This window comes from Aedes aegypti, chromosome 1, assembly GCF_002204515.2.
Source record: "Aedes aegypti strain LVP_AGWG chromosome 1, AaegL5.0 Primary Assembly, whole genome shotgun sequence".
Lineage (NCBI taxonomy): Eukaryota > Metazoa > Arthropoda > Insecta > Diptera > Culicidae > Aedes > Aedes aegypti.
This window is the reverse complement of record NC_035107.1, coordinates 153693887-153712400: the sequence shown is the minus strand read 5'-3', so window position 1 is coordinate 153712400 and position 18514 is coordinate 153693887. Positions and strand designations below refer to the sequence as shown.

The following is an 18514-nucleotide window of genomic DNA, read 5'->3' as shown; positions in this document are numbered from 1 at the left end:
GGCAAATAGAAATAATAATCCATAGAAGAATAATGTCGCTGATGTTCCCTTTGTTCTCGCTCAGAAACATGTCGGGTACATAAGTGTCAAACTGCATACATTTTCGCGTTGACATTTATAGCCCCGCCTATCTCCGCCAGCAAAAGATGTTCCTGCTGCGACGCCAGCGACATTCTTCTTCTATGGTTTATTACTTCTATTGATTGGCAGCTTCTCAATTTCGTCATGAAAGTCTAATCATTCGTGAAAATTACAATAGGCAAATATTTTCAAAGCTAAACGATCACTCCGACATCTGGCGGCTAATAGAAGAACCTTCAAAACAGAGGTTGGGTTGAGAACGCACCGTGTGCAGCATAGAAAGGAGCACACAATTTAAACTTTTTCTCGGAATAGTTATTTTGTAGACGATCAGAGAGCATTGAAAAACATAATAAACTTGTTTTCCAACGAAAATGTACAGATCCGGTCAGTGCTCATGTACGATTAGTGGGATAAAATTGGAAAATTGGTGTTTGGCAACATAGGTTATAAACTTCCGGATTCTTTGTTAGTGGTTAAATTTGTTGTGAAATCACGCGTATCGCAAGAATAATGGTTCTAAATGATTATGCCAATGGAAAATAGTTCAACAATCGATTGATTATTACCCAATTTTTGGGTTGAAAAATTGAATTTTGGACGTAAAGAAACATTTTCAGTGACATTTCTTTCATTCTTCCCCAGCGACCTCTATGATGGTGGCGCATTATATTTGCCTATAGGCAACCATACGATTATAAACGATGATCCTTAACTCTTGATCCGCCTTAAAAACGTGAGGAGAAGGCAATTTCAACGCACACGCGATCCTGCTTTGAAAATTATATGGCAGGATTTGCAGAAAGAAATCAAGAAACGTTTTGCAAAATTAAGAAACAAAAATTTTGAAAATAAGACGTCAGAATTGGACCCTGGCTCTAAGCCCTAATAAAAAATAGTTTCTCTCAGTAGTGCTACTATAGGAACAATAGGTTTACCACAGACAACCAGACGTCACACTCTCATCATTGTCCATCGACCACCTTTTTAACGGTCGATTCAAAAATATGGTAAGTGGCCAATCTGCCACCCGCAGCGCTCACATCGTTTTTGTTCGTGTTTGACGTTTATACACTACCGCCATCTGTTGGCCCGTCGGCCAAATACACATATTTTAGCATTTGGCGTACATGTCCTCGTGACTATGATTTTGATTGAGATTTGTTCTAAGTGTTACGTCTGTTTGTCTGTGGGTTTACTATAGGCGCAAGGGAGCTCAAATTTTAAGCAAAACTAATTATTTCGATCATTTTTTGAACAAAATCAAGCTGTGTCTCAGTGGTACTTAGATAAATAGCTGATCTTCATGTCAGAAAATATATTGAAAAGATTTATAGCCAAATGGCCATAAAAAGCCACTAGTGCGACTATAGGGGACTGTCCACTAAGGGAACACTGACCCTATTATATCAAAAACTTAAATTTAAAAATTAGGTCCATAAATGAACCTTGATATTTTTGATCATGTTTGACGTTCGCTTAGACGACAAAACACAACAGGGATTTAATAGTGATCCTTTATAAGAGAGATTCGCGGAAGCTGACATTTCTGTCAAAGTGTGAGCCAATCGAGCAGCGAGAACTGTCAAAGCGTGAGCCAAACGAACATGCGTTATGTTTGTTTTGAACTTTTCTTGAGGTGTAATGTAATCCGCTTGAAATTATTTCAGTGAAAGTTGTTTTGCATAGAGCAACAATAATGGATTATTTTGCTCTTTTGAATTTTTGTCAATGCGATTTATTGCTGTTGTTTTTTTCTGCTGTTTATTTGTTTGGTAATGTAGCTCAAAGATCTATAACGAAACAAAATACACTCTTTAGCAATGAGGAAGTCATGTCAGTGTTACAATATTGTTCTCGACGCTGAGCCAACTCAGCACTGTTGGTATGTTGCCAAATCATTCCATTTTACTTCCGCTTCCGGTTATCACGCCCAATAGTATGGGTGCCCTAGTGTAGATGTAGTTGTGAACCTTAGAGGAAAACAATATGCACTCAGTCTCGAAAAACACCCAGATAACGGGTGTAAATTTTTCAAATTGGGTAATATTTCCATATGCATTTTGATGAGTCTGAAAAGCGTGTGCAAATTTCTTTGAGGAAAACAAAAACAAACTGTGTATGACGAGCGTATGCTAGTCTACGTGTGTTCAAATGTCACTAAGCTCTATATAAAGGATCACTAGGATTTAAGTTTTAACACTGGGGTTGTTCCTATCTGACATTTCGGAAGGGACACGTGTAACGTATGTTTTATGCTCTTAGCATGCAACAGCTTAAGCGCCACTCTTTTTCAAGAGGCTGCTGATGCTGATTTAGAGGCCCGGCTTAAGGCTCTCTTCAGGGCGGGTCAAAAATGCTCAAACACGACGATCTCAAATAGCGATTACGAAGGGTCAGCTGTACCTTTACAAATTCATTAAATCAAACGCGATTCTAAAGCCAAAAGGGAAATAAATTATTAAACAAATGCAAGATCAATTTACCCCTATCACCCTAAATGAAGGCATCAACTCTAAAAATCCAATAATGAACGACTATCTTATTTTAAAGCTTAACTACTCTGTTATACGCGTATATTCGAATTCAATTTTAGCTTAAAACTAAGGTGACGTCACACTATGTACATTTTCATTCTTCGAGCTCATAAAAGAAAAACGGAAAATTCTGACCTGCTTCGGTGGGGTGGGCCACCCTACGGCGTTAAGATGCCACGCCTTTGCTCCAACGATGACCGATCCTTGATAATTCCGAATCAAATCTCAGCTCGCATTCTTCGACAGATTCACCTCACTGTGGCACGTCTATCAGCGGTTGTCAACCACTGCTCACCATCCGTTTGTGTTATCAGCCGGAGCTCCAACCAAACGACCAATCGGCATGCTACGACGTTATCACGCTATACTCACGAACAGCGCCGGCGTTACCTCGAGTCGCTGGTAGCCGACATCCAGGGGCTTAGAACAGTTGAGCATAGACTCATACACGAGCTTTCACGGTGTAAGTTGTAGGCTCGAGCGGCAGTGTGGAGAGTCGAGGTGGGCGAAGGTGAATCGGTCGCTTCTCGGCGGGGCGGCGTGAGCAGATGTCGTTCAGTGAGAAAATCCCCTACGTGCTTCCCAGGGCCGGATTAACTGCGCGGAGATTGAACGCTGATTCACGATTTCGTAGATTGGCCAGCCCAGCACTTACACCCACGCTGAACAGTGGGTGAAATCTGTTCAACGGACAAAAGTTGTATTATTTTCGCCAGACGTTTAACTTGATGCACCTTACCCAACTTATTTGTCTCAAATCACACAGTCTTGAATCGCTTTTTACCGAAGTACGTTTGGCCCTAACTATAATTGAATAATTTAGTATTCACAATTTACATCGTTTCAGATATTGTTACCTTCGATTACAATTTAGGTTTTCGCAGCGATTTTAGCCTTCATAAAATTTAACTGTGGTTTGCGAAGAGCACAAGTTTAAATAATTTAAAAGTGACTATTGACTTGGCTCACACCGAACACTATCGAACTTGTTGAGATGATGGTCTTCACTTAAATAAATCAAAAACCCACGCTAGCTATTCTGCAACTCAAACAAAGCCTATGGCCTTGGAGGTTTAATAATTTGCACTCCCTTTGTTCTTCAAATACCGTATTGGGGCTGTCTAAAATTCATGCGAGAAATTTTGTACTAGCGTATTTTGACTCTTGTTTTGCCCATCTTTTATAAAATACAGCAACCACCCGCAACCGTAATGAGATCGGCATGGAACTCACTGAATTAGTTCACGCGCGAGCTTTTCAGAAATCTCTCTTTGGAGAGGAGACGAAAGCAATCGCAAGAAGAGCGTAAAACATTGTTGTCTCATTAAAGTTTCGGTCATGAAGGTAACGTGAATTCACAATGTGCTTACACACGGAAAACAAAATATACCCAAAATTTGAGTTTAAGCCACGGGATCAGAGTCGATGAATGGAGAGTTGCGCGAAGACTGAAACCAAGTCTACCTATTGAACCGTCAAATCGTCAACCTATCGAGCAAAATAAACAAACACGTTGATGGGCGAGAGAAGTATTGTTATCGTGACGAAATAAAAAAAAATATTGCTACGGTTTAAGTTACGGTGTAATACGATGATGTAACAAAATAATTGCTTTTTAGGGCCTTTAATTTGTGAATGAACCACCTTCTTGTTACATGTAATGTAACGGTAATGTAAGTAATCTCCCTCCATCAGTGGAAATATATAACTCCGTTTCATAGTTGAAATGCAACTGAAATTTAATAAACTATACAAAATTGGATAGTTTGAAAACTATATATTAGTTATTCAACCCAGATTTACGCTACAGATCCGACTGTTTTCGGTCAATTCCAACGGCTGAGAGAAATTCATTGTTTATTCAGTTGCTCGTCGCGCGGAAACCGAAAACGATCAAAATGTTGAGTTCATTCTGTGTGTCGTATGTGTTGTTGAAATTCTCTATTAAACATTTCATTGTTATTACTTTATAATTACAAAACCAGAGATCAATTTCAATTTCGTTCTTCGCGACTTAGTAAAAAAAAACTTTCGAATTGAGAGTGCATTTGAGTGAAGTCACTGGAAAGCGCACACAGTAAAATAGGTGGCCAGAATAATTAAATGATTTGTGATTGGGGAACTTGTTGCCAGTTCTCTTTGCGGAACTCTCCATTCATAAACTCTGCCACGGGATGTGACAAAATATTAAAAAAAAACTTAAACTTAAACAAACGAAAAACATTTAAAAATTGAGTAAACATGTGTTTTTGGCATGAACTTAAGCGTTTGGCATCAAAATTGGTACTAGGCTTTAAAACCCTATTGATCCCCCAGAGATTTATATCCTCCTTTTCAGAGAAGCGAAAACATTTGGAATCAAACATCCCATTTATATTACTTATAATTTCATTTACTATTCATTTAAATATTTATGTGTGAGATAATAAAATTAATGTTATGCCTTTCGAATATTTTTTCTGATTCTATTTATAAATAAAAATAATAAATTTATTTTCCATAATATATATTATTTCTGAAGTAAGTGACATCTACTCACTTTCGCAAATTTCCACGGACCCTCCACTTTTGGGAATAGGCCTATTCACATGACGTCTCAAATCAGCTGATCGGGAAGCACTTTGACAGTTCTTGTATGAAAATGACAGGCCCGTGTTAGCACCGGTCCTCCACCGATGTAAACAAATGCATAGACGGATCTGTCACTTGAAAAGGCCTATCTGACACTTTTGGGAAATCTGACAGTTTAGGGTTGTTCACGTTAACTAATAACTACTCATTAACGTGGGTTTAAGTTGGGTAAGGCGCTTCTTCTTCTTCTTTTCTGGCGCTACGTCCCCACTGGGACAGAGCCTGCTTCTCAGCATAGTGTTCTTATGAGCACTTCCACAGTTATTAACTGAGAGCTTACTATGCCAATGACCATTTTTGCATGCGTATATCGTGTGGCAGGTACGATTATACTCTATGCCCTGGGAAGTCGAGAAAATTTCCAACCCGAAAAGATCCTCGACCGGTGGGATTCGAACCCACGACCCTCAGCTTAGTCTTGCTGAATAGCTGCGCGTTTACCGCTACGGCTATCTGGGCCCCTTAGGTAAGGCGCATAATGACGGAATTGATTTTAGTGTGCTATTGCTAAAACATTACACGATTTCTAGAAATGCGCAAGTAAATGAGTAAACAATTGTGTAAGCCACTAAATAAAAGGGGAAACTATCTCCAACGTGTTTTTGTTGTGAGCTACGGGGAAATCGTCTTTTGATGGCCCCTGCAAATTTCAGATTTAACGAAGTGAGTAAGTTTATTTTGAATTTGTTTATCGGCAAGACAGCCAGTGTCATTCTCAAAACACACCCAAGCCGTTCCCATAGGGGACGTTAGCCACAAGGAAGTGACGTTTCAAGTAATACTGTTTCATATGGTATGCCCTCTTCAACATCTAATCCAATTTCTCTCGCCGTTCCCTTACGGTACCTATCCATCTAGTATTCATTGCTTTCTTCTCCATGCTCCCTCTTACTTCGAGCAAAATAGACCGATATGCCGATAAACAAATTCAAAATAAAATTATCACGGTCGATACCTTTGTATGTGAAGTGAGTAAGTGTTACTTTAATTTTTACATTTGACAGTGTTACTCTCAGGGGGGTGAAATGAGCCAATATTTAGCTACCCAACATTGATTCAACATGGTGTCCAGTGTCTTTGTTTTGATTCTTTTGGGACTGGCAAAACCTATGTTTTTTTGGATAGAAGACATCAATGATACCTCACTGATGCGTAAAACATTCAACAAAATGTTGAAAAGAGGAAAAGCGTAATCAAATACGATGATTCAACGCAATATATCTAATAGACCATTTCCGTCAGATCTAACCCCCAGTTTTTGTATTTTTCTTCGAAAGACAATCATTTTTAATGAATATTAACGCTTTCAGATTTTGTTTATATGCACTCCCGATTTTCTTACAAATTTTTGAAAACATGGATACTCACCACATTTCGAAAAATAATTCGAGATGCGGCACAGTTTGTTCAACCCTATGGGTATCAGCGTGGTGATTTTGCAACATTTTTTCGATTCCACCCCTGCATTGGGATGCTTGTTTACATTTGCAAACGTCAAATCAGGTGCGCGCTCAAACTGACCGTGATCCAGGTCAGGGCGCCCCAAACAGGAGCGCCACAAAAACTACGCATACAAACGTTACAACCAGGTTAGAACTGGCGCAAACCGGTTTTGAATCACACTTCCAACTCCAATCCGATTCAAGTCTTCCTTTAGGAAAACATATTTTCCTCCACAGATTCAAAATTCAAAACCACCTTCTAACAATAAATCTCTCATCCACCCAGCAATTACGGTACCGTTAGTTCTATTAGAGGCTATTTTTTACTATTCATGCCGGCAAATACCTTAATCTATCTGTTGGCTGTTGATCCGGAAGATTTCCGCCTTGAGGCAGCAACAGCCGCGCAAGGAATTTTTGAGCGGCTGTTGCTGTCTCTAGGCGGGAATCTTCCGGCTTATTCAATCCCTTCAATCCTCGTCGGCACAAAGCAGAGAGACCAGGCATCTGTCGACTACAATCCTTGCGTTACAGAACCGTGTAGTGTTCGCCGGGTGCGGTCATAACCGGCCGAAGCGGCGAAGGTGGTTTCCGCGGTGATTACGGAGACTTCAGGAGCCGTGAAGGAAGGAGGGAGCGAAACCGCAACGGAGCCCATTATGATGAATGAAAACATAAACAAAAATCATCTGGTCATGCCAGCTGATCGTAAATTCACCACAGCGTGGTGGCAAAACCATAGGGGAAAAAGGGGTCTGCATTTTTTCGAGGTGAAACAAATTGTAGGGGACCGAGGGGTGCACTAACGTGCCGCAAGTTTTTCATTGTTTTCTTACAGTTAAAGGCTCCAAAACATATCGGTTCCTTAGGAAAGTTTGTTCAGTAAATTGACAGAAAGCATATAAGCCAATAATTTTTTTTCACGGAAATGGTCTATTGCCAGAAACTAGCACTAGCAGCACATGAGCCGTATACTCGAAAATCAGGAGCAGGTTAAGGCAAACCGACCAGAAAGTGGGTGCCAAAACGCGAAGTACCAAAAACGATGTGAGGAAGAGCCGAAATGTATGCAGTAGGGAAGGTGTACCGGTATTCGCCATGTACCAGTTATTCGCCACCCCAGATTTTATACCGTTTTACTTCATATATGGTTGCCAATTGTTTAGTGTTTGCTAAATTGCTTTGAGATGATACGGAAACATTCTTGGAAACCGCAAAATTTTCTCAGAAAATAATAGAAAAAAATCATTTTCCTTAAACTTTTTGCTCCTTTGCACCTATTTTTCGCCACCTGTTCCTGAATTCGCCACCCTCCATAAGAAATCAACGTAAGTGGCGAATTCAGGAATCGAAATCAAAATCGTGGCGAATACTGGTGCAAGTGGTCCAGGATTCGCCACCACCATTTTTAATACAAAAACAAAATTTCTGATTAGTTTTTATATTTTCCCTGCTGAGCATGGATTGAAAGCTTTCGTTTAATGTCCAGACAGTAACCAAAGGTCTTTTGATTTATAAATAAACAATATTTTTCCTTAGGGTGGCCAAAACTGGTACACTTACCCTATTACAGCCGTGTCAGTCCTCTGATGCAGATAGAAAATAGGCCTATTCACATGACGTTCCAAAACAGCTGATCGGAAAGCTCTTTGACAGTTCATCTATGAAAATGACAGCCTAGTATATGCACCGGTCCTCCACCGAAGTAAACAAATGCATAGACGGACCTGTCACATGAAAAGGCCTATAGTCATTATTTACTAAAATTTAGTAATTCTGTGACTACTCGTGTTTCTGAGTGTACTCGTACTCACTTTTGAGTAGATCTGAACGAACATGTAAACATAAACAATAGGCCTTTTCATGTGACAGATCCGTCTATGCATTTGTTTACATCGGTGGAGGACCGGTGCTAACACGGGCCTGTCATTTTCATAGAATAAATGTCAAAGTGCTTCCCGATGAGCTGATTTGAGACGTCATTTGAATAGGCCTATAACATTCGACATCACACGATCATGGTGAATCCACAACATAAATGTTGTCTAGATACGAGGGTGGTCGATTGAAACATTACACGCTCAACACGGTGCATACACGGTGCTGTCATTTCCATGCACTGAGAACAGCTTTGCGGTAAAAATACCATGATGAAGGTTTAAATTAAATGCGCTGCACCACTTGATTTGTTCAGACTACACTACTCATCCATCTCAAACGGGAAGCGTGGTCTTTTTTGCCATGTCGACGATATTTGAGCCATCAGTCAAAATTCCCATGCCACAATAATACAGTAAATTTAAGTATTCCTTATATTTATTCCAACCTATTAAAAAAACACCTATCCAATTACATCAATCGTAATTATTTATTGAAGAATAAATTCTCTGATAATTTATTTTGTTTTTAGTCCATTAAAAACAGGAATTTTCGATATCAAAAACCGCGATCGTAGTGGAGTCCTGTAGAGAACTTTATGTCCGTATTTGCCTTCATTGATCTATGATGGAACATGGCGGCATATGCAGAATCTGCTCATCATTGCTCAAAGTTTCTGTAATACATGTGTATGGTTAATATCGCATTAATTTACAAAACGTATTAAATTGATCAATGATGGAATACTCACGATCGATGGCATAGTAATTTAAACAATATTGCAGTACTTGTAAAGAAAAACACGTTAAATTTAAGAGCTATGCAGCGGTTGTATTTACTCCAACATTAGTTTCAGTGTAGACAAACTGTCAAAGTGCTTCAAGATCAGCTGATTAGGAACATCTCGTGAAAAGACCAATTAGCTACAGAATTTCAATCACAGCAACCTGCGCGTTGCCCGAGCGTAACTCGGGATCTTTTGCTGTGAACCGTAGAGTAGTGATGACGTGAATAAATTTTCTCTAAGTAATTAGTGTAAAACCACATTTTCACTGTTTCGACTGATCCCAAAACACAACAAAAATGATTTAAAGGTCTTGAATATTCCATGAATTTGAAATAAAAATGTTTCAGAAAACTCTAGAATATCCTGTCATAACTGTTGTAATGCTCCACAATTTGCAGTTGTAATTGACTGTTGTAATGCTCTCACATTGCTGTTGTAACGCTAAATGAAAAATTTCAAAGTGATGGTAAACAAATTATGGCACGCTAAATTTCGACCCCCTCCTCTTCTTGGAGCGTGACGTAATTTGTGCATGACCCCAAAACGTTACTGACATATAGACACCTCTGGGATTTTATATACATGGGCTTCTTGGCCGTGCGGTTAGTGTTACCAAGCACTTAGCCGCATCGAGTCAAGGAGTATGGGTTCGAATCCTGCTTCAGTTCGGAAAACTTCTCGTTAGGTTTGAACGCGAAGTTTTAGGCATTGAAATTACCTGGTGAGTAAACAAACAATGTCGTCGTAAATTCTAATCCAGGCGGGTTGCTCAGGATCATCGGCTTCATTTAATCCATGGTCAAGAAGTGCGATATGATCAGAGTTGTTCTGAAATTAGAAAATAATATCTAGGCATTAGTAAACATTATCTTGGCATTTTATGAAATATTTTAGCATACACACTTAGAAAATATCACCGACCCCGGTATTTTTTTTTACCGAAATAGAAACCGCTGATCGCTCAGTAATCATTTCGGTAAAGTTAAGAATCACCGAACAATCAGTAATTTGAACCAAACCGCAGCTGTCAAAATATTACAAACGGTTCGTTAATGGTTACCGAGCAAATTGTAAGAATCATTACCGAACGCATTGTTATTATCAGCAGGCAGTCGAAATGATCTGAAATCTGGATGATTGAAAATCATAAAAAAGGATGAAATTCATTTTGATAGTAATTAAATTTATTTCGAATATTCTTCATTTTGTATATCAGATTATAGAAATGTACAGACATTTTCTGTGTATTTCCACAACCACAGCTTTTGAACAGCACACCAGGAATCAGTTCATTTTTCCGAACATCCTTATATATGTGAGGTTGTAAATTGGATCGTGATTTGGCTCTTGTATCCTATAACGAAAACATTTGTTTGAATCTTTATAATAAGTTCTTGATAAGGTTTGATTGTAAAATTAAAAAAAAACTTCAATTTTCCAACATACATTGTTAGAATAATTCAAAGTTATCTGTCAAATCATACACTTCAGGTTAATTATCAGAACTCCAGATCTGAAAGACTTCCTATAAGAGCTGGTGTTCCCCAAGGCAGCATTTTGGGACCAATATTATACAATATTTTCACATCTGACTTACCTGAGTTACCTCAGGGATGTCAACCCGACCAGAACCACATAACAAGATTATAACACATTCCTATCAGCATCAGTTACAAATAACAGAAGTTGATAAAATTTTGCTATTGTCGCACCGCCACCAAACCGGATCGCGCCAGTGAGACTCGCGACGCACCTCAACTCGCGCGATTTTGAAATCAGTTTTTTAGTGTGGCGCTGCATTCTTACGATTTTTATGAACACAGCGCACTATTCACATATTAGCTGCGACGCACGGGGCCCAAGAAATCAATAATTATAAATAAATGTTGGTCTTGATTTCTACCGGATACATAATATCAAGATGGCTTTGTACTCAACTTGTTATATTTTTAGTAACACATTTATAACAACATTTGTTATATTTTTGACATCGCATTTATAAGTTTGTTGCAAATAACATCCGATGTCATAAACAGAAACATAGTTTGCAATAATTTTGTTATTTTGTAACATTCTTGCAACACAGTCTGTGATAATTTTGATATAATTGTAACAGTGTTTGTTATATTTAAGTTTAATTTGGTGCAAATTTTGTTAGATTTTTTGTCATTTTAACTACTAACGGTACATGTTTTATAACAGCTGGTGATATAAAAAACCTTCAAGTAGATATCTTGTCACGATGGGAGGGGTTCCAATAAATTGGTCAGATGAAGTTAAGTATCTTGGGCTCTTGCTAGATAAGAATTTAACTTTCAAAAATCACATTGAGGGTATTCAAGCAAAATGTAATAAATATGTAAAATGTCTCTATCCCCTTATTAATAGAAAACCAAAACTTTGTCTTAAGAACAAGCTTTTGATATTCAAACAAATTTTCAGGCCAGCCATGTTGTATGCTGTACCAATATGGACTAGCTGTTGTAATACCAGGAAGAAAGCTCAGCAGAGAATTCAAAATAAAATTTTGAAAATGATTCTGAGGCTTCCTCCCTGGTATAGTACCAATGAGTTACATAGAATATCCAATGTTGAAACATTGGAACAAATGTCAAATAAAGTAATTAATAATTTCAGGCAAAAATCGTTACAATCTTCTATTGCCACGATTAATGCGTTATATATTTAGGTTAAGTTAGGTTAAGTAAATTTTAAGCGTTTTTTTTCTCTTATAAGCAGGTGAAATCAACTCACCTGTAAAAAATCTGGACTGCTACGGCAAATAAGGCGGCATCCACAAATTACGTAACGCTCTAGGGGGAGGGGGGGAGTAGGCTCAAGCGTTACGGTCCATACAAAAATTTGAAATTTTTCATACAAAAAGCGTTACGGAGGGGGGGGGGGAGGTGGTCAAAAATTTCAAATTTTAGCGTTACGTAATAAATGGATGCCGCCTAAAATGTAATATGTTGTTAACAAAATGTTAATAAAATCTTAAATTTATTTCACCAAATTGGGATGATAGTGTTTTCTAATAACGCAGAACACCTATATATAAGAAATGAATGTAATATTTGGAATGATACTAATAAAGAAATTAAAAAAAAAAAGAAAAAAAATTAAGGCTCCCTCAACTCAGCCCGATTGTTTCAGCGACAGCATCAAAAAATCGCTGTTTTGTAGCTGCAAGCACTCTTATATGGAACCATCCAGACCAGAGAGACGAAAATCGCTGCGAAATCACGTAGCTATGTCTTAGACACGCTCAACTGCAGCGAAATGGCGGCGAGTTTTTTGTCGCTGTCGCCGTATAAAATCGCGTTGATTTGGGGGAGCCTTTACTCGCAAACTGCATCATTTTCGTCGAAATTAATTTTGGAAGATCAAGCCGGGCTCCCAGCAAAATCAATCTTCTGCAATAGTTTCCTTACTTCTAGCGTAGTCAACATCTTGATGTGTTTATCCATTTTCGGTTAAATTGAATCGAGAGTGTAATCATAATGCGAAGCTTTGTTTAATGTTTATGATCCGTAATCGAAGAAGCGACGCAATAAAATAACTATGCAATCAGTTGGAGGCTTGCAGGATGCTTTTGAAAGTTTGCTCTCCTTCCAAAACCATTGTAATATTGAATGTGCTTCAACATTTTGGCACATTATTGGCTGATTTGACGATATCAAAAATTGATAATCAAACCATAACAAACATTAAACAAAGCAATGGTCTATATTTTTGATATTTTCACATTTGTCACAACTGACAGTGGGCGATATTCACTTATCGCCCTGGACATCCTGGCTACGAACACGGAGCCGCAAATCAACCCAACTTTGACTTCTTTTGACGCAATTCGACTCTTCCGTGGGATACCCTAAATTTGGGTAAACTGAACGGCAAAACAAATAACCCAGTGCAAAAAAAATCTACCCAGCGTTAGCTTTCGAAGTCTCCGTGATGGGTTAAAACAACTTAACGTTAGGTAAACTCGAAAGAACCCAAATATGACTTATTCCATGGAACTTCGACGCTGGGTCGGAGCGTCTCTCTCTGTTTTTGAAAACATTGCTGTTGCGGGAGGCGCAAAACAACCCAACCGTGGGTAAAAACTAAATGCATTTTACCCGAATTTGAGTAAAAAGAACTTATTTTTTGGGTAGTTTGATTTCTCCGTGAAGATCACTGTGTATCCAGCTTCTTACGAGCGCTAATTAGGCATTTCACGGCGAAATTCTCTCTCTTTCGGTCTTCAACGAAACTTGAAAACAATGGTGCCAGTACCTGTCAACTTTGACAGGAACTGGCACCGTTGTTTTCAGATTTCTCGGAGGAGGGAAAGAGAGCGATTTTCTGATGACGTCACCGTGCAATGGGCGATGGCCGGCACAAAGAAGATCGCTTTCTGGTACACTGAACGAAATCTCCCGCTATCAATTGAATGCAACCCGGTGCTAGGCAGCCATGTTTTCGTGGTCAGCATCATACTCAAGAGCAACAACGTACATTGGCCTAATCATATTAGGGAATTTTTCCTTCAATACTAAAATGTGATTTTAGCTGATCACATCAACCCAAATCGACTTGCTGTACTGCAATCCAATAGTTTGTAACCGTTTGTTTGTTCGAACAACTGTTGTTATGCGAAAAAAAAAAATTTCGGAGAAAAAGATTTCGCCATCATCGATTGTTATTCCTCAGACGGTTATTTGTTTACAAACATTGAGCTGTCAGTGGGAACCACTTCCCAGCGGGAACCAGAGATGTTTGCTCGTTATTTTTCAATGGGGTTGTATGGGCGGTGTCAGGAGGCTGATTGAATGATGTTTGCCTCATCCGAGCCCCATACCTATTTTCAGACATAATCAAGATGATTTTCATCGCTGTCAAAATCGTTTGTTTACAAATCGCATCGCATAATCATCCAGTCTAAAAATGATTTATGTTCAAGTAAAATATGCCTAAAATTGAGTGATTATCACACACGTATATAAACAAACCACATTGCTTTCTATTTTATGATTTTAAAGAAATCGAATTGAAAATATGTAATCATTCATAATATTATGATTATTATGACAATACATACATATAAAAATCTGTGGAGCGGATGGATTACGCTTGTTAACAATCAAAACACTAATGAGCTGCCTGTAATATATCTGCTTGAAGCGATCATTAAGTGTCCGCATTACCCACACCAAAGTCGCTGGATAAAGGCGATGAGTTGTTCTTGGTCCCCTTGATAATAATGAAAAGATACAAAGTGAATATACTTTATAATACTACAATAAAGAAGGGACAATTACCTGCGAAACCCGCGGAGAAATGCTAAATCCCGCTGTTGCCGCAATGTTTTTGTTTTGATTGACAAGGATGATTTCAATTCTAGGACCATTTGCTTTCCAAATGAAACTTTAAACTATAATTGAATGATTTTTGATTTGGGATATGGCAGAAATGCCATGTTGTTGAAGTTCAACTATCAACACATTGTCATACGGATATGTACTGAAAGTCATCTTAAAAATTAATGATTTTTGTTCTACAGTCTGCGGATGCATCATATTGTTTAATAATCATTCAAAATGAGGAATATGGAGATTGCCCAACTAACATTCACTCATTTAACAAACACCATTATGGCAGTTTTATTCAGCATCATGTTTAATAACATTTTAATATTTTTCATGGCCAACCTTTGTTCAGGCGTTGTTCACACAAATTTGGAGAAACTTTAAAGCATGTCGTTGAATTCCAACTTTATTTTTCAGCTTTTAATACGTTTTGCAAGCATTTAGTTCAGCTTTTATACGACTGGTCCAAAAATAATTAAAAACAAATAAAAAACAAAAAAATATTTTTCTAGGCGCTGCAAATATAGTATACCCAATTATTATGATATAACAACCATAACCTGGATACTGGATTCGAACTCGAGACCTTTCAATCGTCAGCGGTATGCCTTGCCATCTGCGCCATCCTAGAATTGATGAATAAATCGCCCAGTGCAAAATATAAACCTCACATAGCTGAATATTGATCATGTTTGAGCTTCTATTCGACATCGCCTAATCAACACATGGTACGCTAATCAACAACTGAACAAGCATATTATTGTGCTCTGCAAGATAAATCCACGTAATGCGATTATCTGAAAATATCGATATACCGTCGCAGTGATAATGTAAATCACCAAATGTTTCAGATTTAGTAAATTTGAAACATTTGCGTCTTTGAAGAATAAAAAAAATCCAAGCCTACTTGAATTTTGACGTTGTGATTGAATTGCGCGCATATCTTCTGCGCGTTACCGCCGCCGCTGAATGTGGATTTAAAATGAGCGCCGCAATATTCAGCTGCTGTTTAGTGCGGATCCAAGCTGAGTTCAGTCAGCTATTTTTAGCGCACAGTGAGAAAATTTATGTCAATGATGGTAAAAAATAATGTTCATTTACACAAAGCGAAATCAGTCTGAAATGATTATGGTGAATATGCATCGAAGTCAAACCTCAAATATTCGAGAGCACAAATCTAGAGAACCAGACAGTGCAGCGGTTCGAACTGAAAACCTAATCGATTGATCACACGCTGGTGGTGATCAATCGATTAAGTTTTCAGCTTGAACGGATGTTTAGTTCTATAGATTTATGTTCTTGAAAATTTGAGGTTTGGCTTCGATGCATCTTCACCTTAATCTAATTTCATAATAAGTTTGTTCAAATAATTTGTTCAAAACTTCAATTTGAATGATTCATTAACTTAAATTGAAATTCATTTATTTTATAAATTATATTTGAATTAATTAATTATATTATTGATTTGTATTTTTTATAAACCTATTATGCATTAAAGAAATAGTCCTCTGTATGAATATACTTAAATCATTTGAAGTGTTCTGAGGACTATGCGCCTGAATGAGCCATTTTACGAGACGTTTCGGAACAGCTGATCGCCGCAACGGCGTCAATTGACAGGAGACCTGGGATTAAATCCAGCGTGATTTTCAACAACGCCTCATCTTACCAAACGTGGACATGGAGAAAATGACAAAAATGAGATCCAAAAATGTTCGTTACTGCAACATTACACCTAGTTATTGTATCAGCTACCTCGTTGTTACCCATATTGCACATAAAAAGCACTTTTGTGATCAGAAATATTTTATTAATTTTTCTCCATTTAAGTTTTCGCCTGGATGAAAAGCTACGCTAGAGATGCGCACAGTCATCAACCATCATCATCGCGAAAACTGACGACGATGATTGAAAAATCCCAGGTCTCCTGTCATTTGACCAGGCTTCGTAAAATGGCTTATAGAAAAATGTTCAAATATATTGACGCGTGGGATTTTTTCAGAAATGGCCAAGTAAATCATTTGTCTTAGTTTGCACTATTCAGTTGTGAAGAAATGTCATTTCAAATGTAGCTCGCTAAAGAAATTTATTTAATCAATTCTGTCAAGGAAATTTCCACTTTTCTTGTACGGAACAACAACGCGAGCAGGCGAAAAAAGCTTACAAAAAAATATAATATTGATAGCTAAAAGTTAACTTGATAGATATAATATATAAAAGATCTGGAAACGATATCTAAAATTACCTGCGTACAAAAAAAAAAAACAAACAAAATTTCGATGTTGTCTTCAGATCTTCTATGTCAATCAAGTCAATATAACGCTTTGTTTCATGGATGCCACGATGAGTCTATCGTGTGTTACCTTAAGTTCGTTGATAAAGAAGAGGAAATTGAGCGAAGTTCTTGGGTAAACTGATATATGAGCCATTTTACGAGACGTTTCGGAACAGCTGATCGCCGCAACGGCGTCAATTGACAGGAGACCTGGGATTAAATCCAGCGTGATTTTCAATAACGCCTCATCTTACCAAACGAGGACATGGAGAAAATGACAAAAAAGAGATCCAAAAATGTTCGTTACTGCAACATTACACCTAGTTATTGTATCAGCTACCTCTTTGTTACCCATATTGCACATAAAAAAGTACTTTTGTGATCAGAAATATTTTAATAATTTTTCTCCATTTAAGTTTTCGCCTGGATGAAAAGCTACGCTAGAAATGCGCACAGTCATCAACCATCATCATCGCGAAAACTGACGTCGATGATTGAAAAATCCCAGGTCTCCTGTCATTTGACCAGGCTTCGTAAAATGGCTTATACCAATCGCTAGGTTGTTTTCATTTGACAACGGCAAAACAAATAACCCAGTGCAAAAAAAATCTACCCAGCGTTAGCTTTCGAAGTCTCCGTGATGGGTTAAAACAACTTAACGTTAGGTAAACTCGAAAGAACCCAAATATGACTTATTCCTAAAAGGGGAAGGTGTTGAGTAATGTATTCAATATTAGTAGATGAATTGATCAAATTCATGGGAAGTCGCTGAAGTGCGTTTTGTTCAATAACATGTTACTCAAACGTAGCATGTGTGGAACAACACCACGCGAAAGTTTATAAATATTTGACACATTGGAATTTGGTGCCGATGTTGTTTAACCTAGTTTTGGTAAACTATGAACCAGGAACTTTCGGTCTTTTCTTGATTGTTATGTTTACGTTTGAAGTATATGATTGAATAAAGACGATTCCAACTTCGGACATTGATGAAGAAGGTTCACCTTCCGTGACCATCTTTAGAACTAAAGCAAAGTGTTATAATTACAAAGTGATGCATCACCGGTATCCATTCGTAGTCCTTCTCCACCATTAGGCAAAACCACGATATGGCGACACGTGCCCTAAGCCTACAGTCTTCGTAGTTATCGAAAAAGTGAAGTTGGTGTAACAGTGAGCAAAAATGTGCCATTAATCGGTAACCAAAAAATATATTCGTCATGACCGATAATTGGCGGCCTTCAGGCAAAGTGCCGTGTGTGGTACTGATTATTGGACTTGTACTAATGGCATTAATGTGTAAAATAGTAATGCAATTAATAATCGAGCAGAAAGAAGTGACCGATAAGGCTAAATTCGCCCATCTGTTTGCTCATTGGTAAGCAAGAAGAATTACGTTCGCGTAAGAAAGTGAAGCGAAGAACATTGCCAGAGAAAACATTACCATCCACAACCTGTAACCGACACAGTTAAAGTGCGATTCCATTGCCCGGCCTCGTTCGAAAAAAGTGCCACCTAAACGAACGAAATGG

The 18514-nt window shown here is 38.1% G+C and overlaps 1 protein-coding gene across 7 annotated transcripts in view; it reads right to left on the bottom strand.

The window, feature by feature from the left end:
- Window positions 1-18514, bottom strand: part of LOC5575427 (syntaxin-16) — a 137362-nt gene that overhangs the window by 107210 nt on the left and 11638 nt on the right. For all 7 annotated transcript variants that reach the window (XM_021851303.1, XM_021851310.1, XM_021851322.1 and 4 more), the window contains exon 2: window positions 10075-10184. In XM_021851303.1, the coding sequence (XP_021706995.1) occupies window positions 10075-10184 (110 nt within the window). The remainder of the gene's footprint in view (window positions 1-10074; window positions 10185-18514) is intronic.